Genomic DNA, 23765 nt, shown 5'->3' on the forward strand with positions numbered 1-23765 from the left:
AGAGCGCAGCAATTTAACAGTTGGGGGTGAGGGGCATGTCTGGGCTTGTCTACACACAGAAGTTGCTCCAGTTTAACTTAAATCAGCTATAAAAACAATTTTAGCAGAGCCAGTGCAAACCCCAGTGTGGACACGCTTATTAGATTGCACCTGGTTTATAGCAGTTTAGTTGCACTTGTAAACCGGGCCTCGTCTACATGAGAAAGTTGCACCTACTTAATTTAAATGGGTTTTTAATCTGATTTCATTGAAGCCGCGCACACGGCTGTGTGGACACACATTTCCGCTTAAGGGGGTTTATTGTAGTTAAGCTAAACCAAAACAAACCACTCTTAAGCTAATCTAAGCTCAGGTCCATTTGGAAGACTTTGCTGGTATAGCTACATCAGTATACTATACCGGCAAAGCGCTCCTAGGCCATGTCTACACTCTAGGGACTGCGGTGCCATCGCTATGCCACCATTACCCCACTCTGTGACACGGCCTACAGGAGTTTTTCCGTCACTGTAGGAACTCCACCTCCCTGAACGATGGTAGCTAGGTTGACACAAGCGTTCTTCCGTCCACATAGCTGTGTCCACGTTAGGGGTTAGGTCACCATAGCTATATCAGGCACGGATGTGGATATTTCACATCCCCGACCCATGTAGTTATGTCAACCTACATTTTAAGTGTAGACCAGGCCCCAGTGTGGATAGAGCTTATACCCGCAAAATTGCACAGCTGCGTCAGTCACAGACCACATCTTCTCACACCCCGGACCAACATAGTGATGCCAGGAAAAGTTTGTAGAGTAGATCTGGTTTCAGAGTATCCACACACACAGTAGCCACAGCTTAACTAAATCAGTTTAAAACCACACCGTTAGTGGATCCAGTGCCATTTGTGTGTGAAGACCAGAGTTGCGAGTGTGATTGGACTCCACAATGCCAGTCTTAGTGCTTCTAACAATACTTTGCCACTCCATAGCAACTGTCATCTACAGATCTCTGAGCACCCTTCATATGTGGGTCAGTGTTCTCCCTATTGTACGGAGACGGGAAGGGACTGGCCCAATGGAGTGGGGCCAGAGCTCAGATCTCCTGACTTCCAGGCCTTTGCTCTCACCACTAGGGAACGCTGATTCCTGTAATGAAGGTCCCATGGGGCTTTCTGTTCTGGGGGTGGGGGGGTTAGTTACCTACTTGATTTTCAGTCCTGTCCTCTGGGACCCAGTGCATGTCTGCCCGTCACCCACATGCAGGTTTTTCCTGCTAAACCTCAGGGCCAATAAGCCTGTCTTGTTTTCACTAGACACGGCCGCGCCTGTAACAGGATTGCTGACCTGATCCTGAACCTGAACCTTCTCTGCCTTATTTCACATTATGTTGACTCTCTACTTCCTCATTCCAGTCAGGGATCCCTCATCAGAGCCAGTCCTCACCAGTTTTCCAGCCCAGCTTCGCAGATGCAAGAGGCTGAAATAAGTCTAGAAGAGGGTGCCCCACCTAGGGGTTAGAGCAGAGAACTGAGCGTCAGGACTCCTGGGTTCTTTTATGGTTTTGTCACTGACTCACCTCAGGCAAGTCGTTTCCCCTCTCTGTGCCTTGTTTCCCCATCTGTAAGATGAAGATAGAACTTACCCACCTGCTGGGATGGCAGTGAGGGTTAAGTCATTAATGATTGTAAAGTGCTTTGAGATCCCATGACGGAAGGAGCTATAGAATGTGTATAATTACTATGATCCAAAACAAAATCTGACCCTTTATCCTTGGTCATTAATTTTTACACAGTCTTTAATTGATAAGAAGACCAGGCACTTGCTCTATATGCCTCTTTCATGTGTGGATCTCAGAGTGCTTGGCAAAGGAGGGTAGAGGCCATTATCCCCATTTTTACAGATGGGGAAACCGAGGCACAGACCAGTGACGTGACCCGCTCAGAATCACACTGCATGGCCATGGGTGGAACCCAGGTCTCCTGGCTCCCAGCTTGGTGCACTAGACCAGAGATTCCCAAACTTTGTCATAGTATGGACAGCAGCAGCCCCTAGTGGCAACTCCAGCTCCATGGTTTGAGGTGTCCTGGCTGGAGCTACATATGAAGGAGTGGCACTGGCAGCATCATGCGTGTCCATAATGCTCAGCTTGGGAACCTCAGGGTTAGACCATGCCACCTCCATTTCAATAAGTGTAGGTATCCGCTCCCTACCCAGTCCAAAATCAGTCCTGAGTATCAAGTCTCAAGCCAAACAGATTAAAGAGTGCTGAGAATCCCACATCCCTGTGACACTGGGACCTGGGGAATGAGCCATAGCCTTACTTAGCTGATGAGGTATGGCCCCTGGGTCTCTCGCACGTGACCGGGTGGGGCAGAGCCGCAAGCTTCCCCTTTGTGCTCTCCCAGTGCCAAACCCACATGCCGAAGGGGCCAGGATCCTGCCTGCGCAGCAGCGGGCCTGCTCCCAGCCAGGTCTGCAGAGAATCAAGGACGTATGATGAACCATGAGGAGACAGATACTGGGCTGGGAACTTGCTCAGCAGTGGCTCTGTCTTTTCTCTTGGGCTGTCTTGTTGGAGGGGACACAAGAATGCAGGTGCAGATGGGCACCTACAAGGCATTATCCCCACCATCCCCTGTTGCATTCTGTTTGCATGTGACTTTCTTTAGGTGCCACAGAGTCTCCTCTTTCTTCCTGGCTCCATGTACCTCCCGAGGGCGGAGGGGGTACAAAAATGGAGGACAGGGCAAAGCTCAAGTGTCCAGCACAGTGCAGAGATCACAAAGGGTCTCATTGCCCCCCACTCCAACTCTATTTTTGGTAGCTGGGATGCAGACGCATGGACAGTGCATATGCCATGGGACCCTCCTCTCCACCTCTTCCGGGCAGGTCCAGACCAGGAACTCCTCGGCTTTCCATCCACCCCCTTCCTCCTGGGCTGCTGCTTTATCTCAAGCATAATCCTTCTGCACTCAGCCCCCTTGCCACCTCGGCACGGCTGCTTGCGCTCACCTGGCCCAAGAGAGAGAGAGGTCTCTCCCAGGATGCCTGAGCATGGGTAGAGCTGGGACTGGCTGGACTGCGAATGCTACCAGTGGAGTCAGATAGAATGTGCTGTGGTGGGACAGAGGTGGTTAAAACGCAGGCGTCCTTGGGCCAGCGTTCCAGTGGATCTCCTTATGGCCCCTGCTGTAAGTCCATAAGATGGCTATCATGTCAGCATACCCCAGCAGTGGTGGTAAGGTCAAGCCATCTGGCTGCGTGTCCGCACTGCGCAGTGGAGTCTGAGACCATGAGCCTCTCCCTGCTTTCCCTTCCAGGGAGACTTCCAGCTGAAAGCCGACCGGGTGATCCAGTCCGTCATGGCCATTTGCAATGCCCTGGCTGCTGTGGAGTCCCAGGAAATCACTGGAGCCCTGAACCAGCTGCCAGCCTGCCCTTCTCGCATGCAGCCCAAAATCCAGAAGGTAAGAGGCCAGGACCCAGAAGCTCCTCAGCAGGGGGGCTGAGCTTGGAGGAAAGGGGTGAAATTAAAGGGAAACTGAGGCTGAGCATTAACGGGGTGTGTATGAGCCGCGGTGGGGCTTCTGGCTGGGGAGATCTTTCTAGGCTGTGGAATAATCTCCCTGGGGAAGGGTGGGAGCATCATCTCTTGAGTCTGGCAAAGCCCAGCATAACAGACAGTACAGCGGGGAGCAGTCCGTCCGTGGGCTGGCTTCATAGGGCTTGATCCAAAGGCAGTGGCGGGAATCCTTCAGTGGACACTGGATCGGGCCCATAGATTTCAAAGCCAGCAAGGCTCTGATCGGCTACCATAAGCTAGTGATCAAGATCCCCCTGACCTCTTGTGTAGCCCAAGGCCAGAGAATGTCACCTGGTGGTTCCCTCCACTGCAGGCGACATTCTTCCCTGCTACAAAACTGAGCCTCGAAGCTCACCCCTGAACTGGACTGTATCTCCTAGGCAGAGATCCGGTCTCATTTCAAGAGCTGGTTAATCTCACAGTGAAGAGCCCATATGTGAGAACCCAGCTTCCCAGACTGGAGAGGGCGTCTAGGCACATTTAGGTAGGGTAGTGAGTGCAAATAAAGGGAATCTGGCCCCTTTTCATCTGTTTTTTATCCCCCCCTCACCAACATACCACATGTAAAATTCCTGAACAGCTGAAACTGTGCAACTGCCTTCACTGTATTTCCTTGTTTGCTGCTGCTTGAGTGGCGGGGAATGGAAAGGCTCTGGGAGGCTGTTACATAAAGTAGCTGGCTTGGACAATTGCTTACAGCTGCGTCTGAGGGCACTGGAATAACCTTAACATTGCTCTTCTGGTTTCTTTTTCCTTGACAGGATCCAAATGTTCTGGCCGTGAGGGAAAATCGGGGTAATTTCTCTTCTCCGCTCATTCTGTTGCAGAATTCTTGGTGCTCTTGATCTTCAGTCCCCTCCCCCCTATTTAGAGTGGGACAAACTTAAAAAAAAACTTTTTTGGGGTGGGGGGGGAGAATGGCCTTTTTGGGGAGAGGATTTATCATTTTTTCTTCATTTCCAACAAAAAACCTGAAATGTTCGGTTTTCAGGGGGGTTTTGCCCCCGACTTGTTCCCTCTGAAAAAGATCCACATGCAGAGTCACATCAGCTTGAAATAATTTAATCAGCCCCCAAAAACGTCCCACAATGTGCTTGAGCCCCTAGGCAGGTCACTATGCAGGGTGTGGGTAGGGCATGGCCATCTGTAGCAGGATAGAGGCAACCGGAACTTCCATCATGGGCTGGCAGTACCGGAGACCTCCCCACCAAGGCCCAGCGTGAGGGGAGGGGAGGGGAGATTGGAGGGCCAGAACATCCCTGTTTCATGCCTCATCTGCGCTCCCTTACAGAGAAGGTCGTGGAGACCTTGACAGCCGCCATCTTGGATCTGGTGGAGCTTTACTGCAACACCTTCAACGCAGACTTCCAGACGGCGGTGCATGGAAACAGGAAGCACCATCTGAGCCAGGAGGCCTGTCTCCTCACTTGTCCCCTCTCCTTCACTGTCTACGCCACGCACCGCATCCCTATCACCTGGGCAGCAAGGTACGAGGGCTTAGCCGCATGTCCCTGCTGGGCGGTGAAGGTTGATTGGGGGAGATCCCTACCCATGTGCCTGGCTCCTTGTCTGGAATTACATCTCAGGATACCCCTTCACTCCGTCTGGTCTGCGGCCCCCTAGCCAGTGTGGTCTCTCCCCAGAGGCCAGAAGCCTTGGGCCATGGCTGCAGCTGCACAGTTCAAAGGCATGTTAAGTGTCTGGAATCCCGCCCTCATTCTAAGGCTCTCTGCCCTGCCTTAGTCTGACAAAGAGCATCTGGGCTGATTGCCCCGGTCCACGTCGCCCTCTCGCATCCTCTAGGCTGGCATCCTACAGGCAGCATTGGGAAGAGCCTGCAGCAGGGCTGGGAGGGGACAAGGCATGAATTGGGGGGGCATCACAGTCTCTTAGCATCCTTTACAAGGACACTCGGTCCTCATGTTCCAGGGCGTCAGTAGCTGAGGTCAGGGAGATATCTCCCTTTGCAGTGGAGTATGGGACAACTAGGTACGCCAAAGGTTAGCACAACTTCCCCACTCTTAGGACCAGAAGCACTACTGATCTGCTCTGTTCCACACCCCACGCCCAGCTTAGGCATTACTGAGTCGTGGATACCTAGCTGCAGTGAACATATAATGTATGTCTACCCCCACCCCCATCCTCTCCATGCCATGTTACTCTCACCCCTGCGTGGTGAGATGTGTCCAGAGCTCCAGCTGGATTTCTGCAGGGAAGACAGGAGGACAATGCACATGTGGGTGTCTTGGGCCATGGCACTGCAATGGACGATCGAATTCAGAGCTAGTAAAGGCCTATATAGGCTCATAGTCCATCCCTCACTGCTCTGCCAGGGCTGCAGAGAGTGCCCTGATGGGGGGTATATCAGAGCCAGTGGGCTCCTGGGGATAGACAGGTCAGAGACAGAACTGGAGCTGGCTGAGGGGTTCATTCCTACTTGGAAAGGCTGCAGCAAAGGTTAGTTAGTTCACTGAATGGTTGTCTCATCCCTGCCATGATCTAGAAGCAAACAGAGACCTTCCTCGCCCTACCTGCATGCCCCGTAATGATAATACAGAATACGCCAGGAATATGGGCCTAGGCAGGGTCAAAGCTCGGGATGCCGGAGCCCCCGGAAATTCAGCCCGTTGGTGCTATGCTGGTGGGTGTTAGAGGAAGCCCTGGCAGGGAGAGAGGGGAGCTGAGCCTTCCGTCTTGCCGCAGGGAGAGGAGTCAGAGAGAGGGGCTTGTAAGAGGCTGCGGAGAGCTAGTGGCGCCAGTGAGGGGGCCTGGTGCAGTTGAGCTCTGCAGCGCTCTCCGTAGCCCCAGCCCCGTTTGCGCAGGCTGCGCTGGAATGCTCTGGGAGAGCTCATCGCAGCAGGCTCCCCACGGCTCATGCCTGCTGCAGCCCTAGAGACTGTGACAGATGGGCCCGTTCTCAGCGAGGGCTTGTGCCCTGGCGGCCAGTGGCTGTCTGGGCTTTTTATCCTGGGTGGATAAGGGGACAATGAGACGTGTGTGGTGAGGGGGGAGGGTTGTGTGCGTATGTCGGGGGGCTGGGGTGGGGTGGAGGGGATGCTCCTTTGTTAGCTGCCTGGGTTGAATGCCTATGTTTCACCCATCGCAGGGAGGATGCCCATTGGTAAACCACACTCCTGGCTACGGCTGGCCGCCTTACAGAGCTCTGCAGCTCCAGCAACACGAGCCCGCGAAGGGGGTAGGAGGCGGCAGCGGTAGTAGCAGCCGCCCCTCCAAGGACCCCTCGCCTTTGTCCCATCCTTAATGTATTCCAGTTGGTGATTGACTCCGAACAAAGGAAGTAGCCTGGGAAATCCAGGCATCCTCTGACCTTTGTTACCCCGCCACGCTCGGCACCTGTCACATGGCTGCATCCTTCTGGGAGACCCTCATGTGATGGCATTCTGTGGCATATGTCGATCTGGCTGTCTGGAAGGAGTTGGGCCTTCTCTCGGTAGCTTCCCCCCTCTTTCCCAAAGGGGTAACAGCCTGGGAGAAAGATCCCATGGCTGATCTGGAGAGGCAGTGGAGAAAGGGGGATAAAACCCCCCACCCTGAGCTGAAATGTTCTGGGGAGGGGAATGGGCTAAGAGGAGACAGGGGCTTTGCGCTCAGAGTCAGCTGCCCCCTCTGGAGAGAGTCGTGCGTCTGATCTCAGGGCAGATGAACCTGTTTGGGTGACAGTAAGATTGCCACAAACCTTGGCCTGAAATTCCAGCCTTGCTGGCCACCCAAACCTGAGAAACATTTGTTCAGTGTCCCCTCAAGCCCCCAGTGTCTTGCATTATCATGGAGGTGCCCGGGCCTCTGGATTCCAGCCGCAGACCACAGCAGAGGACCCCCGCCTCGGGCAGCATTGCTGACCCTTCTGGGTAAGCTCCAGAAATTTGGTGAGGAAAGCTGTCCTCCCCAGATCTCTGAGCCCAGTTTCATGGACCCACGGGCCAGATTCTGGGGCCACTGATTTCCGTGGAGCTTTGCACCAGCTGAAAATTTGGCCCCAGAGCTGGGCTAAGGATCCAAGGTCTGTTTCTCCCTTTGCCTCATAGCTGGTGGTGTCACTTACCCCTATGCCAAGCAAGCACCAAACCCTACAGCAATGTAAGTGAGTGGAGAAAGTCTGACCTGGTAGCATTTTACAGACCCGAGGTGCAAGGCAGTGGGAAATCGAGTCTGGGAGGGAGGGAGACTTATCCAGATCTCTGCATCTTCGTCTGAGCTCAGTCCAGGGCTTGTCCAATCCCGTTGGGGCCCCTAGAAGATGTCAGGTATATTTGAAAGGCTTCGGTTTACCTGTCACCTGCTAGATTTGGAATAAACCGAGCCATTTCCCCTGCACACTGCTCCTGCTTTGTGTGCCGCTATGAGATGGGAGGAGGGAAAGGGGCAGGGAGGAGAGAAGGAAGGAAGAGATGAGGAATTGGAGGAGAGGGAGACGGATATGGGAGTAGGCCAGTGTGCACAATGGAACTTTTAGTGTGCGGTAGCAGAGTCCACATGGCCTGTTAGTGCATGGCAGGCTAGTGCACTGTAGATTCACACCCAGCTTACAGTGCACCAGTCGTCCATATAGACACACCCACAGTGACTGGAGAAAGCGGAGATGAGGCCCCTTTGTTTCTTTGCTATACATTGCAGGCATGTCTTTACCTCTCCATTTTATTTTCTCCTGTTGCAGTTACGAAGACTTTTACCTCTCCTGCTCCCTCACCCATGGCGGCAAGGAGCTCTGCAGCCCCCTGCAGACCAGAAAGGCTCATGTGTACAAGTACCTCTTCCACCTCATCATCTGGGACCAGCAGTAAGGCAGCTCCCTGCTTAGCTCTGACCTGCATCCCTTGGCCTCGGGTGGGGAGAGGAGAAGAGGGACACCCAACAGGCCAGGTGTCCTGTTGAAGGGGGGCTGGATGCAGTCAGCCAAGGACTGAATGCAGATGTCTAAGCAACTATGGGAGAGGCAGAGCTGACCCGTGGAATGAGATGGGGAAGCTAGGGAGAACCAGCTGCACCCTTCTGTCCTACCTCCATTCTTGCTCGGTGCCCCACCAGATCTCGCAGGGGAACGAGAACTGGATTCACAGAGTTCCCTTGTACACCCCCTGCCAGGGAGCGATGGCATTTCAGGTGTCCTCACAGCAGGAAACATGAACAGCCCCGGGGCTTAAACTCCAGGTATCCCTCTGTTGGAGGGACGTGCTGCCAGTGTAATAGAGCACCAGGAGCTTTGTAATGAGTACCCCAGGAGAAAGCCATTGGGTGGGTCAAACCCAAGTCATATACCAACCACTTGTTCCCCCAGGAGCTCAGGGGCTTCTGAGGAAATGGGCCCTGGACCCAAACTGCACCCTGGTCAGGTCTGGCAAACCAGAAGCCCAGGGAAAGAGATTTTGTCCCATGGGCTTGTCTCTAGGGGGAAAGTTACCAGCAAAACAATATCAGTATAATTCTACTGCTATAGTTGTACTGTATAGTCCAGAATAAGTGTCCTCACCAGGAGCTACACTGGTATAGTCACAGCAGTATAATTATACCACCATACTTCCACCGGTACATTTCCCCCCATAGACAAGCACCATCTCTACAATACAGTCATCGCCCCTGGGGCTCTTCTGGAATCATTGCTGGCTGACAACAGTCAGCCCATTTCCTTGCTGTGGGGTTAATGCAGTTCTGGAACAACAGGGGCAAGTGCCAACCCCACCCTCAGCAGAGTGCACAGACCCCAGCTTGGGTGCAGCTTTGCCAAAGAGCTCAGGCTATCCTAGGGCTCAGCACCCAGCAGCTCCCATTGGGACCTTTGTGGCTAGATCATCTGGTAAGATTTTTGGAAAAATTTGGCCCTTGGTATCTACACCATCCCTCCACCCTCCCTGGGGTGTTTTCTACTGGTAACTCCAGCACAGCATGAGCTTCAGCTTCCTCCTAAAGCCCAGGGACTCCCCTACCAGGTCCTTATCTCCCTCTAGCTCCCAGAGACACGCCCGGCCCCAATTTATCACTTGGTTGGAGCTAATTGGCCCCACCTGCCAGCATGACTAAGCCTGACCCTAATGCAGTGCTGGGGTTTTGCACTGGCACCCAGTGTGATTCAGCAGAGGAGCCCTGCAGGGACTAAGGAGAGGTAGTATGTAGAGCTTTATGGTAAAGCCAGCGGGAGCATCTGAGGTCCTGGTGAAATAACTTCTGAGGGGTGTCGGATCCCCTGGTAGAACCAAGCGCTCCCTCTTTCATCTCTTGCTGGTGGGTCTTCTCCTTTAACCCTGTGTCCAGGGGCTGTTTGTTCTGGGGGCTCCAGTTGCTCCAGGGAAAGGGGATCTGATCTAAAAATAGCCCTAGCAGCTGAGAGGGCATGTGTACTAAGCCCGCAAAGGGGAGGGGAAAGGGATAATTTTAGGAGCCTATCCCCTGAGAAGGACCCAGGGAGAGAGACACAGCAGTGCCGGCATGGAGCGGGGTTGTGAGATGACTCCCTTTGTGTGGATCTTTGCCCCCTGAAAGTTGCATGTTCAGAGGGGTTAAAGCCCAGGTTTCATGGGCTGGGCTCTGAGCCACCTCCCTGGGTCCCCTTTGCTGGCTGCACGAGGGACCTCAGCCATGGGAGTCAACTGCTTCAGCCAGCATTGCCCTCTCGGTAGCTATGAAACTGCTTTGGTCTGGCACACCCCTGGGCTCTGCTAGTCCTGCAAGATTGGCTCCAGGACCTCTGGGGGCCACCTTCCTTTAAGGTGACTGCATGGAGGTTTGTGTGTGTGTGTGTGTCTGTGTCTCCTCTCCCCCCACCCTGATCCCCCTTGCTGGGATGTTTTGGAGCAGCACTGGCTCCAAAGGGAGGTGTGTCTAGTCCTGCAGGTGGTGGCCCCACCAGACCTTGGCGTGGGAACAGGAGGGGGGAGGTAAGAAGGGGAGGGGTTGGGGAGAGGTAAAATGAGATCCTCTGAACCCCAGTGTGAGGAAAGATCCCCAGAGCTGATGTCTCAGGACCAGGTGAAATCCACTAGCATGTAATCTGACTAGACAGGTGGGCTGGCAGAGCTTCCCTATAGAATACATCTGCCCCCTCCATTGACGCCTATGGGATATCCTATAGTGATCAACCCTTTCTGGTAGGGCCTGTGGGGCTTCCCCTATAGAAGATCAACCAAGCTCCTCTACTCTCTTCCCCACCCCCGTAGGATCTAAAGGATCTCCTATAGAGGGGGAACCCAGTCCCTTCTTCCCTCATGGCCACCCAGCTGCTTCCTCCATGGGATCCATGGCCATCTCCCTCCCAACACTCCCCCCTGCAGCTGGGAGCCTTGCAGGGGGCGGATTTAATGCTCCTAGACCCATCCCTTCTCCTAGGTAAAGGGTCGGCGTGGGTCTCTCCCCTGGCAGATGTACCGATCCTCCCTGGGATCTCCACGGTGCAGACAGGGAAACCGAGGCTCTAGCTTTCAAGGCAGCTCTCGGTGTTGCCCTTCCTCATGCAGTGCAACGCTGATCAGGCAGGAATGTGTCTGATCCCCAGAGTCCCAGTGAACGGTGGGAGAGCAGCCGCGCTCTCTCCAGACAGATCTGCCTTCTACCCTGCCTTGTCTCCATGTTACTGCAAAGCTCTTCGAGAACCCACTCCTTCCACCAACGGGTCCTGTTCCTGAGGACAACCTCCATTGGGCTAGCATAGGATCAGGAGTCGGGATCTCCTGTATGACCTGGGGCAGGTCTCGGCCCCACTCTGTGCCTCAGTTTCCCTGTCTGCACAGTGGAAATCCCAGGCGCGTTGGGAGGATCGGTACATCGGGCCATCATCAGCTGGTGTGAACTGGCACAGCCCCGTTAAAGTCAATGGCGCTGCAGTGACTTCAACCAGCTGGGGGTCTGACCTGTGCATAGGTGTGAGGTGCTCAGATATGACAGTAATGGGGGAAGGTGGGCAGCCTATAAGCACCTAGAAGTGGGCTGTAGCCCACGAAAGCTTTTGCTCAAATAAATTTGTTAGTCTCTAAGTACTGCCACAAGTACTCCTGTTCTTTTTGTAGATACACCTAGAAACCACTAGGTCGGAGCTGGGGTCTCTGGTTCTGAGTGGGGGCTGGAAATTCCCTCACCAGCCCCTGGGTTCAGTACCAAGAGGCGCTGATGCCCGAACTCCCCTGAATTTCCGTGACTGCTCTGCAGTCTCAGGGTTGGGCCCTAGAATCTGTAGCGGTTCACTGTCCTGTCCAGACTGGGGAAAGGCAGCTCCCTCTCCGGAGGGCCTGGTGTTGCTGAGGGTACGTCTGCACAGCAGCTGGGGGGTGCTTCCCAGCCTGGGTAGACGGATGCACTCGCTCTGCTCGAGCTTGTGCACTCAAGTACGTACCCAGGGAGCCGGGTGGGTTTGTACTCGGCTGGCTAACCTGAGCTGCTGCCCATGCCACCGTGGCCCCACTGGGGATTTTTAGCACGTTCGCTTGAGAGGAGCTAGGGCGTCTGCCTGCCTGCACCCTCCCAGCTGCTGCGTAGATGTACCCTACAGCACTTAGCGCCCCCAGGCTGGGCTGCACTTCCAGGGGCAGTATGCTGATAGAACGCACAATGAGCCCCTTGACTATGAGAAGAGGGATCCCCTGGCTGTGAAGCCGAGAGATCCCCTGGCTGTGAAGCCAAGGCTCTGACTTGCAGATCCCCGGGTGATTTCTTCTAGGATCTGCTTCCCGATCCAAGTGAACCGGCTACCGCGGGAGACGCTGCTGAGCGTCACGCTCTACGCTGTGCCCATCCCCCCTCCGGGGAGCTCCTCTGAGACCAACAAGCAGCGGCGGGTCCCCGAGGCCCTGGGCTGGGTCACCACCCCGCTCTTCAACTTCAGGCAGTATGTGCACCTTCCCTGTCCCCATCCCTTGGGCACAACGGACATGTTGGAGGGTGGTTACTGTATGCACTGACTCAGCTGGGATACCAAACCCAGGGGCTCTCCTGGTGCCAGTGCCCCGCCCGCCCGGCACTAAGGTCACTGAGTTGGTCCTTGTGTCGGGCTTGTTGCTGAGCATGGCATCAGCTGTCAAACCCAACCCACTATGGGCTGCTCCCATCCTGGAGAGGCTCTGCAATGAAGCCACCTGTACTCAGGAAACCACCGTCCCCTGGGTCCTCTCCTTGTTCTCAGCCTCAGCAAAGCAGGTCCTAATGCCCCAGGCTCTAGATTCATAGATGCATAGGTTAGAAGGGACCATTGTGATCATCTAGTCTGACCTCCTGTGTAACCCAGGCCAGAGACCTGCCCCACAATAATTCCTAGAGGAAGTCATTCAGAAGAACAGCCAATGTCGATTTTAAAATTGCCGGTGATGGAGAATCCACCCCAACCCTTGGTAAATTGTTTAAAATGTACACCTTATTTCCCATCTGCATTGTCTAGCTTCAACTTCCAGCCATGGGATCGTGCTCTACTTTTCTCTGCTAGGGAAGGGCATAACACCCTATCTCCTTCCTTTCTCCAGGGTCTTGACCTGTGGGCGGAAGCTCCTGGGCTTGTGGCCAGCAACTCAGGACAACTCCAGTGCCAGGTCGAGTGCCCCCAACTTCAACCAGCCCGACAGTGTTATCCTGCAGGTGAATGCCTGACTCTCTGGGCCAGAAATCTTCCAAATGGGACTCTGGGGTTTGGATCCCTCCGTTTTGGGGGACTCAGCGGGAACCGCCCTGGGCCTGGTTCTCGGAGGCATTGAAATCAGGTAGAGCTGGGAGGGCTCAGCACTCTCCTCTGCAAACCAGGGGACATCTCCTGTCGCTGGCCACGCTTGAAAACTCCTGTCCCGACATGCGCTGGGCTTGGTGTGAAACCTGGGGTGGATGCTGTGTAGGCCAGTCTCTTCTTTGCTCAACCCAAAGACCTGGTCAGGGACATGGAGGTGGTGTCCCAATCACAGGGTGGGCTGGGAAGTGGATGCTTTACTGTGGGCTTTTCCCAAGTCAATAATCAGATACAAAACAGAACGGTGTCACCTGTGATAGGAGCCGCCAACCTACTAGCTGATCATCCATTAAAAAAAAAAACAAGACTCTTGGCAGGTCCATAGATGTTCTGTATTTTCCCCTGGGCTGTTCCCTTTCCTCTGCCCCCCTCCAGCTCGCGTCTGCATTCCCTCGACTGTGCCTCTCTATTTCCCTTTCTCTCTTTCCCGCGAGTGCTGGCAAGGATTCGGCTGAGTGCTCAGCGGCAAAAACCAGCCCTGCACACAAGGAGCCGGCAGTGGAGCGGAGCACAGTGGGAAAGAGGCAGCTTTGGAAGACAAATATTCCAGCTGGGATGGATTGAGAATCTGTGGGTTGCTGGGGCTGGCCTTAAAGGGGGAGGATTGCAGTGCCAATAGCACTCAGCCCTGCCTTCTCTCTGCTCTGTCTGTCCTTACCACTCAGTCTTTCCTCTCTCTCTTACTCCAGCTCCGCTGCTACCATTTCCGTGCACTGATCCCTTTGATGCATGTCCAAGCGACTGGGGCTTCCCCAAAGTCACTGACAAATCCATCACAGTTTCAACTGAAAATCAGCCTGGGTGGGTGGGTAGAGGGTCCAGCGTGACCTGTCACTGGAGGTGTCTACCTTGGCTGTAGCACATTCCTGCTCTGCCCCGTCGGCTCCTCTTGCAGGCAGGAGGAATGGCAGGGCGAGGCTGCGGCTTTCCAGGGCTGGGGAAGCTTGATCTCCTCCTCTTCCTCCCCGAGGAAGGATCAGAATGGAAACTTGCCCAGTTTGTCCCAGCTTGGTCTTGGTGTGAACCAGTATTCAGTGCTAGAGGGGAGTGAAAGTGGGACTCTCCCTCCAAACTCTCCCAGGCCAGGAAAGAGAGGTTCCCCCAGCAGGAGCCTCCCCTTACCCTGACCGAGCCCAGCAGGTAATGGCAGTGTTACCTGTTGTTTTCAGAACTCCCAACAGGGGCAACTTAACTATTTCACTCCAGGCGGTGTAAGGAATAAATCAACAGGAACACAGCACTTCCCTTTGATAAGTTTCATGCAAGTCAGCGTGCTCTCTCTAAAACTGCAGTTTATTAGATTTAAGCACACACAAACATGAGCAATAGGCTTAGAACATCCCAGATATTTACCTAACATCTGGAACGGTCTTGAGTAATTAACAGCAGGTTCGCAGTGGCCAGTTGCTCACCCACTGGGGATAAAGGATGTCAGGGAAAATGTCTCTCAAGATGGCTTGAGAGGACTGCTCCCAAATACACTCTGTTAGCAAATCTTGTATAACTAACTTCTACAAAACACATAGGTCATAATGACTCCTACTGTGTCATCACTTTTCTAACTTTCAATAAACTTTTCATATCAGAGGCATCTAGAATCAAGGTTTTCTAACCACCAAGGTTTTTAGTACTTCTCTGTCCTCTCCTCCCATTCTGATTAGCAGAAACTGCCAGCTAGATATGACCTTGCTTCTGAAAGCTTGTCTCCAAATTAACCCTTAACTATGTGGTGTTCTGTTTCATTGCTTCAGGGTGGCTGAATGCACATAATATGGTTGCAATTAACTGGATCATATTCTGGGGTATATGCACCCCTCAAATCCAGGGCATGGTCTTAGCATAGCAGAGGGGTGAGAGGACTGGCCCTTCATCTCATTGCACCAGCCGGTCACTAGCCATGCAGCCGGGACTCTGTATCTGGTCACGCCAATCAGAGGGGGCAGCCTGCTCTGCGTCCTTGGGTGCCCCGCACCCGCCTGTGGCATCCAGAACATGCAGGCGGCTGAGGGGGAGAGGAAGCAGTGGCTCTGTTGGCTCCATAGTAGGAAATACTGGGAGGGGCAGGGGCTGAGTCAGCTGGGCTCCAGACTGGGACACTGCGCAGAGCGGGGCGAGCTGAGTCTCTTTTCTCACAAGTCCCTATTCCTAATGGCCCTTAGTGCACCTGGCTTGGAAGTTTCCCAGCACTTCCCAGTTCATGGCTCACGGGATCGGTAGGGCCTGGCCCTGAGGCGGACACCAGGGCAATCCCGCCCCTGTCGGCTTCACGTTCCCCTCTGGGAGGGCCCCGTGTGTGTCGAGTTTCACAGCCTTAGTAATGAGCGTTGCAATGGCCAGTTGCGTGAACACACAGCAATGGCACAGCACGTGGGGCTGCAGGAAGCCTGGGCACCCCACCTGCCTCAGGGCAGAAGCACAGAGCGAGGGGGTGTCGGCATTCCCAGAATCCCACCTGCCTCGGGGGAGCAGTAACATGGGTTGGGGGATGCAGGTATCCTGAAAACACCATGTGCCTTGGGATCAGTAATCTGAGGCAAGAGCATCCTGAGTGCCCCACGTGCCCTTGAGGAGGGCAGTAGCATGTTAACAGAGCCTGCTGGGTGACCTCTGACCCGCTCTTCCTCCCGCCCTGCAGATTGATTTCCCAGCCTCTGCCTTCAACGTGACGTTCACGAGCCCCCCGGCTGCCGAGTTCAGCCCCAAGTACGAGTTCCACAGCTTGGGCGAGGAGGACCAGCGCAAGCTGAAGGAGGTGATGCAGAAGGAATCACTGTACTGGTGAGAGGCCATGCCCGCGTGGGGGGACGCACACACCACAGGGACGACACGCGGGGAGGCGAGACCTCGGCCGAGATGCTGTCTCCAGCTCTCCTGCCCTGGACTGTAGCTCGCCAATGGGCACTGCACAAAGAAGCAGTCACACGTGGATAGCCATGACTGGGGGGCTGGCTGGCGTGGGTGGATCTCCATTGGGTTTTGTCCTCCGAAGTCTGTCTGTGGGAGGAGGGGTCTCTTGGGCCCTGATCCAAAGTTGAAGGCAACAGAAAAACTCCCTCTGCTTTAATCGCCTTTGGATCAGGGTCTGTGGCCAGGCAGGTTTGTGTCTCTCAGGCCAGCCCGATCTCACACTCTTCCCCCCCCCCATCCCCACCCTGCACACATGTGCTGTCTGTCCGCAGCAGGACCAGAGCGGAGTCATGCAAGGGCCTGACTCTCATCTCTGGCAGGTTGGGGCCCCAATAATGTCAATGCTGGCCCTGAGAACCACACAAGGAGCTGGGAAGCTCCCTAGGGAGTGGCGAGGGCTGAGGGTCAGGGATCAGGTTTGATGCTTCTGCCCCCCATGCTCCCTGTCTGAAGGCAGCTGTTTTCAGGCTGTTCATCTGTCCTTCCCCTGAGCTCCCCGGCCTCGCGCTCTGGCAGATGGCTGAGAGGGAAGAAACTGCCTTCTCCAGATGTGTGTACAAGGAAGGTGTCTCCAGCCATCTCTCCTCCTCACCCCCGCTTCCCCCCCTGCCCAGGGCAGCTGGCTAGCCCAGCCTACGCCTCGGCATCACAGACATGTCTATAAACAGGAAGGATCAGGTGTCGCTGGCCACATGCAGGGCAGCTCACTGCAGGCTGCGCTCACTCCTAGGGCATGATGCCGACCAGCGGGGCAGGGAGGGGGGCAGTATCTGTCCCTCTTCTCTAATAGACAGTGGGAAACGGAAAGGTCCCAGGGGACCTGGTAGGGCCCAGTCTCTTGGAGCCGGCTGGGAAGAACCAGCAAGCGACATTCCCCGTCTCACTCATTCATCCCCACACATGGCTCCACAGGGCATCCGTCCCTCCTGCCAGGCTGCCCTGCATGTGCCTGCTGAAGCGGGGAGGTCCACTCGCAATGTAAGGTTCATTACAGCCCCTGTCTCATATGGCACCTGGCCCACCTCCCCCTCCTTCTCCTCCAGTTCTCCATTTCTAAGCATCACAGAGCCCTGGCACCCCCTTCCCCCCCCCCCACACCATCTCATCTCTCCTGCCCCCCCCCAACCCCTGTGGTTTTGGGGAGCTGACTCTTCCCCAAGCTCAGGGGCCATTCTCCCCCCCCCCCCCCCCCCCCCCCCAGTCTCATGTAGGCATGTATCCCTGGCTCCTGCCCCTGCCTTTGTGTGCCCTCTATAATAGCCCCACCCCCTAAGGCCAAATCCGGAACACAGGCACATCCCGGTCACCAGGTGTGATATCTGCCCTACAGCCACACACTCTGCTGCTGGGGCAGAGAGTGCCCCCTGCTGGCGCCTACAACAAACTCTCTGCCAGCTGCTCCCTTGCTGGACACAGCATCTGCTTCAGCATTCTTCTTCTTCTTAGGAATGATCCTTATTACTATCCCTGTATCCGGTGTGGCAAAAGTGCCGGGTGCTCTGCCAACAGAGAGACGCTCACAGAGCTTCTGGTCTAAGCAAGGCCCGTGAGAGGTGGGCGCGGGAGGCAAGCGAGAGACTAGTGAGCTAGGAGCAGTTGGGGCAGGGTGGGGTTTGGAGACATTAGAGGGGAAGAGGCAGCAGAACTTGATATTGGTGCTGGGAGGAGGAGACTGAGACAATTGTCTTGGGAGAGAGAAGTAGGAGGCTGGGGAGTTAAGTTCTACCTGCACCCCGTTCCCCAGCTGTGGGGTGGATTGGGCCTTGGTGTAGGGATGAGCCTCCCAGAGCCACTGGGTCCAGAAGAGCAATAAAAAGCCAGAAGTGGGCAAGCTCAATCCTCCATCTTCGTCACTCCCAGCTGGGGCTGCGGATCTGGGTCCCAAACCCAGAGGCAGCACTTCCCACCCCATCCCCTGCAAAAGACCCCCGGAGTCCTGACTCCAGGTGGCACCGGGAGCTGTCCCTCTGGCAGAGGAGAGAGAGAGAGAGAGAGAGGCTCAGCAGAGAACAGGTGGAAGGCTGGAGGGGAGGCGTTTGAGCCCACTCCCGCTGGCCGGAATGCTGCCAGCCAGGTATGTTCCAGTCTCGGTCGAGTGGGAATAAGGGGCCTTGCTGTCCCTGTTCCTTTGCCAGCTGATCCAGGCCACGTGGTCGCCCCGCACACGCTGCAGCTGTTGGCTTGAAACGTGACACTTCCTAGAGGAACAGGGCGCAGTGCTGGGAACTGGCAGGAGGCACCCAGCCCTTCCTGGCATTGTGCTCTGGGAGGGCAGTGCCTGGCCCGCCTGCTCCGGAGCACGTCAGGTTCATTGCCAGGGTGGGTCGTTCCCACCTTCTCCTACGCAGGCAGCGCTTTCGCTTTCCTTTGCCTTTGTTTGTTTTGGGCAAGCTCTGTAGTAATCGTGAAAGGGAGTGTCTGGGAATGGACCTAGGCCTGGGAGCTGGGTGGGTCGGCTTCCCACACACCCAGCTCTGCTGATGCCCCTCAGTACCAATCTTCACCCTGCTATTCCAGCCCTGAGCTCCCCCCTACAAGCTCTGCCAATGCACCTCAGTGCCAACCCCAGCCTCCACTATTGCAGCTCTTAGATCTCCAGAGCTGCCAATTACATTGAACTGTGCACTGGTCTGTGATGTGGAGAAATGTCCACTAGGCACTAAGGTTATGTCTACAAGCTAGCTTGGGTAACAGAGCACTGAAGCCACAGCAGCATGGTCTGTACAATCCTGCCTGCAACCGTGGAAAATGACTCAGGTGGCTAGCCCATGCCAAAGCCCACGCTGCTGCAGGTTCACTGCTCCGGGACCCAGACTAGATCAAATCTAGCTCGGGTAAATCTACGAGAACTGCAAGCGCACCCCATGATTGTAGCGTAGACACACCTTAAATTGAGACCTGCCAAACTCATTTCACTGGGGCCACAATGCACTAGTGTCATTTGCCTCTGTAAGATCCAGGCCCAGGAGCGAGGGATTGTCACTCCCTGCAGTCATTGGAATGGAAAACCGTGTGCAGCCCAGGGGCGCCAGGTTGCTACAGTGCTGATCAGGATTTTCAGGGGGAGAGAACGGAGCGGGGTTTGAAATTCTCCTTGCCTCACCTTCTTCAATTTCAGTGCAAGCTGAAAATCAGCTGAGATATGTCCGGAGGAATGTCACTTGCCTCTGCCCGGCCAGCTGACCCCCTGAATCTATCAGGCTTGAGGTGGAAGGGTTTATGCTGCTTGATCAGGACTTGATCCAGCTGCCTTCCTCAGAAAACGGGATTGATTCATAAGCCACTACATCACATTGGTCCCAGGATAGTAGAGAGACGAGATGGGTGAGGTAATATCTTTTATAGGACCAGTTTCCGTTGGTGAAAGCGACAAGCTTCAGGTCTTCTCTTAGGCAGCCCTACCCAGTCCTAGTAACAGGAGCCAAAGTGGGTGTCCCAGGGTTGACTTTCCTGCTCTCTTGTGGCCACTCAGAGCAATGGCCCTTTTATTTCTTGTCCAGCTCCTGAGATTCCTAGAGCCAGACCCTGCTCCCAGTAACACCAGTGTCAAGCCCTGTCTTCAGGGCTCTTTGACCCTGGGCAAGTCACTCCCCCACTCCGGGCCTCAGGGCCCCTGTACGTACAGCAGGGATGGAAACGCACTGCCCTCCCAGGGGACTGAGGTCTGTGTCTTGTGCCCTTTGCTGCCCTAGGCTGACGGACGCCGACCGGAAGAGACTGTGGGAGAAGCGCTATTACTGCCATGAGCAGCCTGGATCGCTGCCTCTGCTGCTCACCAGTGCCCCCAGCTGGGAGTGGGCCTGCCTGCCTGATATCTACGCCCTGCTGAAGCAATGGACTTACATGAACCACCAGGATGCCCTCGGGCTCTTGCATGCAACGTAAGCCACTGCCTGGGGAGTCCATCCTAGGGGGTGGACGTGCGGTGGGCAGAGACCGCTCCTTTTCCTCGCCCCAGCCACTCACTGGGGGCTGTGGCTTCTGCCTCTCAGCCAGTCGCCGCATTAAGATGCATCCAAATCCTATGAACATCTGAACGCCAAACAATCCTAAAACTGTGCTATGTCAGCATGGAGGGGAGGGGGAGAAACGGGGCTTGTGGGGACGGGGCACAGGCTGGGCATATGTGGGACGTGGGTTTAGAATCTTCACTCACAGGTTGGGCATGGGGGAGGTGGACATAGACTGGCTATCGCCTACTAGTATTCCCTTTAATATTGCAGCCATGACCCACTGCCTGGTAGTGAGCACAGTAGGGGAGCTGGGGGAACTGATCCAACAGGAATCCTCCCAGAAAATAAAAAGGGTGGATAAGGGGACCAGGAGACTTTCTGGACACAGGACAGACATCTCCGTTCCCATGTTTTGTGGCATTCCCAGGGGGGTGATGTGGTTTGCCTCGGAGGCTGCAGCTGTGCTTTCCCCAGTACCTCCACAATGCGCCCATGAGAGGCTGTGATGGCACCAGCAGACCCTCTGCAGGGACCCCGGTGGTCTCGTCTGCAGGCAGGTGGGCTGGGTTCCTCTGGAGAGAGCCTGCTGTGACCTCCTCCCAGTGATGCGTGGCTTGTGGCTGTAGGTTCCCGGATCAGGAGGTGAGGAGGACAGCCGTACACTGGATCGACTCCATGTCGGACGCAGAGCTGCTGGATTACCTGCCGCAGCTGGTGCAGGTGAGTCACTGAGTCTTTCAGACCAACGTGCACAGCATGGCCTATGGTTAGAGCCAGGCCCGTCCGTCTGTCCTGCCTGCTGATGGAGAAATGTCCTTGCTTCTCTCCTCCCAGGCCCTGAAGTATGAGTGCTATCTGGACAGCCCCCTGGTGCGGTTCCTTATGAAGCGAGCCATCTGTGACCTGAGAATCACCCACTACTTCTTCTGGTAATGTTGGTGTGGGTGCTGCAGCCTTTGGGAGGGGTCTGTGCTCAGCTGGGGCCTGCCCAAGTGATGGGGGGTGCCTGGGGAGTGGGTATCCCACCATTTAACATCACCAGCCATGACTTGTCCCCCTCTTAACCTGTGAGGTACAAACCCTAGCTCCCCACCCTGGAGTTCCTGCACTGGGGACAGTAGGAATGAGAGGGGTTGGAGCCCCTTGTCCTGACCTCTCCATGCTGCCCTCCTCCCCCAGGCTGCTGAAGGATGGACTCAAGGACTCCCAGTTCAGCATCCGCTACCAGTACCTGCTGGCGGCCCTGCTCTGCTGCTGTGGCAAAGGCCTGCGAGAGGAGTTCGACCGGCAGTGCTGCCTGGTCAACACCCTGGCCAAGCTGGCCCAGCAGGTTCGGGAGGCCGCTCCGTCCTCACGACAGGTTGGTGCTTAGCCTGTACCTCTGGGAGGGGCATGAGGGGCAGGGGAGTCAGACTGAAACTACAAAGCTCAAGGGGCTGCTCGCTTTGGTTACGGACAGCACTCCTCTGTCTGCAGGGAGCAGGCCAAGAGCACTGGCTGTCAGGGGACCTCCCAGCTGCTCCAGTTACCACCTCGCCCAGTCGGAGGCGGTGTTGGGAGCCACGAAGGAGTGCTGGCTGCACTTCGCGAGTTGCTGAAGGGCCGTGGGATAGGAGCGTTGTTCCCCCTTCTCCTCCAACTCCCATCCCCCGTTGAGGGGCCTTCCACACCCCACACATGTGCCGAGGCTCCCCCAACCTCCTCGCCCATAATTCCTTGAGGTCACAGGCACTTCCCTCCGGCTGAGGGTGACCGGGCAGGCCTGCCTAGTGCTGTTCCTTCAGGGGTCACTGAGCAAGGCAGGGTTCCCAGGCATGCACTGCAGTTGGAGAGCGAGACGCTGCCGTTGGGAAGGGATTGCAGAGCTGCAGCTCCCCCTCAGCCAGTCGATCCCTCCGGGGGCGTTGGTGCTGGAGTGGGTTGCTGGCAGGGCTGTGGGTGGGGATGTGCATGCGAGGCTGACCCACGTCTCCGGCAGGCCATTCTCCGAGACGGGCTGGTCAATGTGAAACAGTTCTTCAGCGCCAACGGCTCCTGCCGCCTGCCGCTTAGCCCCAGCCTGCTGGTGAAGGGGATCGTGCCCAGGGTGAGTGACTGAGCCGGGGCGAGAAGGGAATCGGGACCCGGGCTACTGGTCCACCTGCTGTAGTAGGGCTAATTCCCCCAGGGGCACAGAATGCCAAGACGATGGATTCTAATGAGGAGACCTTTTGCATCGTCCATCCATCAGATTCCCCCTAATCTACCTGTCCCGCAAAGAGCACCCGTACTCAGCCTGCGTACCTTGGACCCATGTGCTCCTGGCCCCCAGCCCTGTGTCTCCTCTCCACCTGCCCCAACACTCCAGATTGGCTCCTGATCTGCACCCCATCCCCATGCACCCACCCGCACCCGCCTTGATGCGATGCGTCCAGCTCTCTGCCTCCCCCGAGCTGCAGTGCCTGTCTAGCTGAACCTCGGTGTGGGTTTGGGGACGTGAGTCAAATGCCTCCAAGGGCCTTGCGTGAGCTAGGCAGAGAGAAGTGGGGTGACTGGCTAGTGCACAAATCCCCTGGCCCGAGTGTTGGGCCTGGTGGCTCTATGCATCCCAAATAGCCAGGGCCCAGAGCTGGTGATCCCTGCAGGGGGCAGGTTGATTGCTGCTGCTGTCCTACTGACAGGGAATTGACCAGAGTGGGCCTGTGTCCCCTGGCAGACTGAGATCATAACCCTAGGATGCTCAGGCCTGCAGCAGTGTTCATATCCCCGGGTAGCTCTGGTTCTTCCTGACAGTCTCCTCCTTCCCTCCCTGGCGGCAGGACTGCTCCTATTTCAACTCCAACGCCGTGCCCCTGAAGCTCTCCTTCCAGAACGTGGATGCCCTCGGGGAGAACATCCGCGTTATCTTTAAGGTGAGCCCTGCTGCTGCTGCTTATCTGGTTGGCTCTGTGCCTGCGCCTCTGGCACAGGCGGTTCTGATCAAACAGCCATTGCTGAGGCTTCTGGTTCAAAGTGGGGAGGAGCTCATTGCAGAGTATTAGCCAGTAGGACACAGGAGCAGCCAGAGAGGGGGAAGTCTCTGCAGCAGCTGAGAGACCAGGTGCTTGTCAAACAAAATGTGAGCAAAGGTCTCTGAACTGTGATGGGAACCAGCTCCACTGCAAGCCATGGCTGCGTGACAAACCCTAGTTCCCCTAGAAATGCTCTCACTAAATAGCAAGATGGGGGGCGGGAGGCCCTCTGGATGCCATCAACAGAAGGCACTTGAGTCCAGTTCTTCACCCACAAAATCCCTGCCACAGAAGCCGAAGGTTTAAAAAGCCAATTGGATCATGTAGCTCATGGGCAGTGTCGTTCCCTACAATCTATTCCCCCCGGGCTGGTGCTCAGTCCCGCTTTCTGTGTGAGGAGGCTTCCACCCCTTCCCTATTCCACAGTCTAGACCTGACTGTTGGCACCTCTCCCATGATGTTCCCACTCACTCGGCTCCCCCAGAATCGCATCTGTCCCCCCAAAAGGTGATCCCCCTTTAGCCCCAGACACATTATGGAAGAGACCCGTCCTGCATTCATGAATTGTGGGGTTTGTGAAGGCTGTGCTGGGCAGGGGCAGAGCTGGCAGTGCCCTCTTTAAATCTGAGAAAAGCCTCTG

General features: G+C 55.6%; 1 protein-coding gene across 1 annotated transcript in view; it reads left to right on the forward strand.

Annotated features, from left to right (window-relative positions):
- LOC113407124 (phosphatidylinositol 4-phosphate 3-kinase C2 domain-containing subunit beta-like) overlaps positions 1-23765 on the forward strand; it is a 52826-nt gene that overhangs the window by 21459 nt on the left and 7602 nt on the right. The window contains exons 8-20 of the mRNA XM_026655204.1: positions 3301-3447; positions 4325-4358; positions 4855-5050; positions 8239-8361; positions 12226-12393; positions 13022-13133; positions 15911-16053; positions 19875-20063; positions 20762-20855; positions 20970-21064; positions 21315-21495; positions 22114-22221; positions 22934-23026. Of these exons, the coding sequence (XP_026510989.1) occupies positions 3301-3447; positions 4325-4358; positions 4855-5050; positions 8239-8361; positions 12226-12393; positions 13022-13133; positions 15911-16053; positions 19875-20063; positions 20762-20855; positions 20970-21064; positions 21315-21495; positions 22114-22221; positions 22934-23026 (1683 nt within the window). The remainder of the gene's footprint in view (positions 1-3300; positions 3448-4324; positions 4359-4854; positions 5051-8238; positions 8362-12225; positions 12394-13021; positions 13134-15910; positions 16054-19874; positions 20064-20761; positions 20856-20969; positions 21065-21314; positions 21496-22113; positions 22222-22933; positions 23027-23765) is intronic.

The sequence above is a fragment of the Terrapene carolina genome, unplaced genomic scaffold (genome assembly GCF_002925995.2).
Source record: "Terrapene carolina triunguis isolate 2854851 unplaced genomic scaffold, T_m_triunguis-2.0 Scaffold198, whole genome shotgun sequence".
NCBI lineage: Eukaryota > Metazoa > Chordata > Testudines > Emydidae > Terrapene > Terrapene triunguis.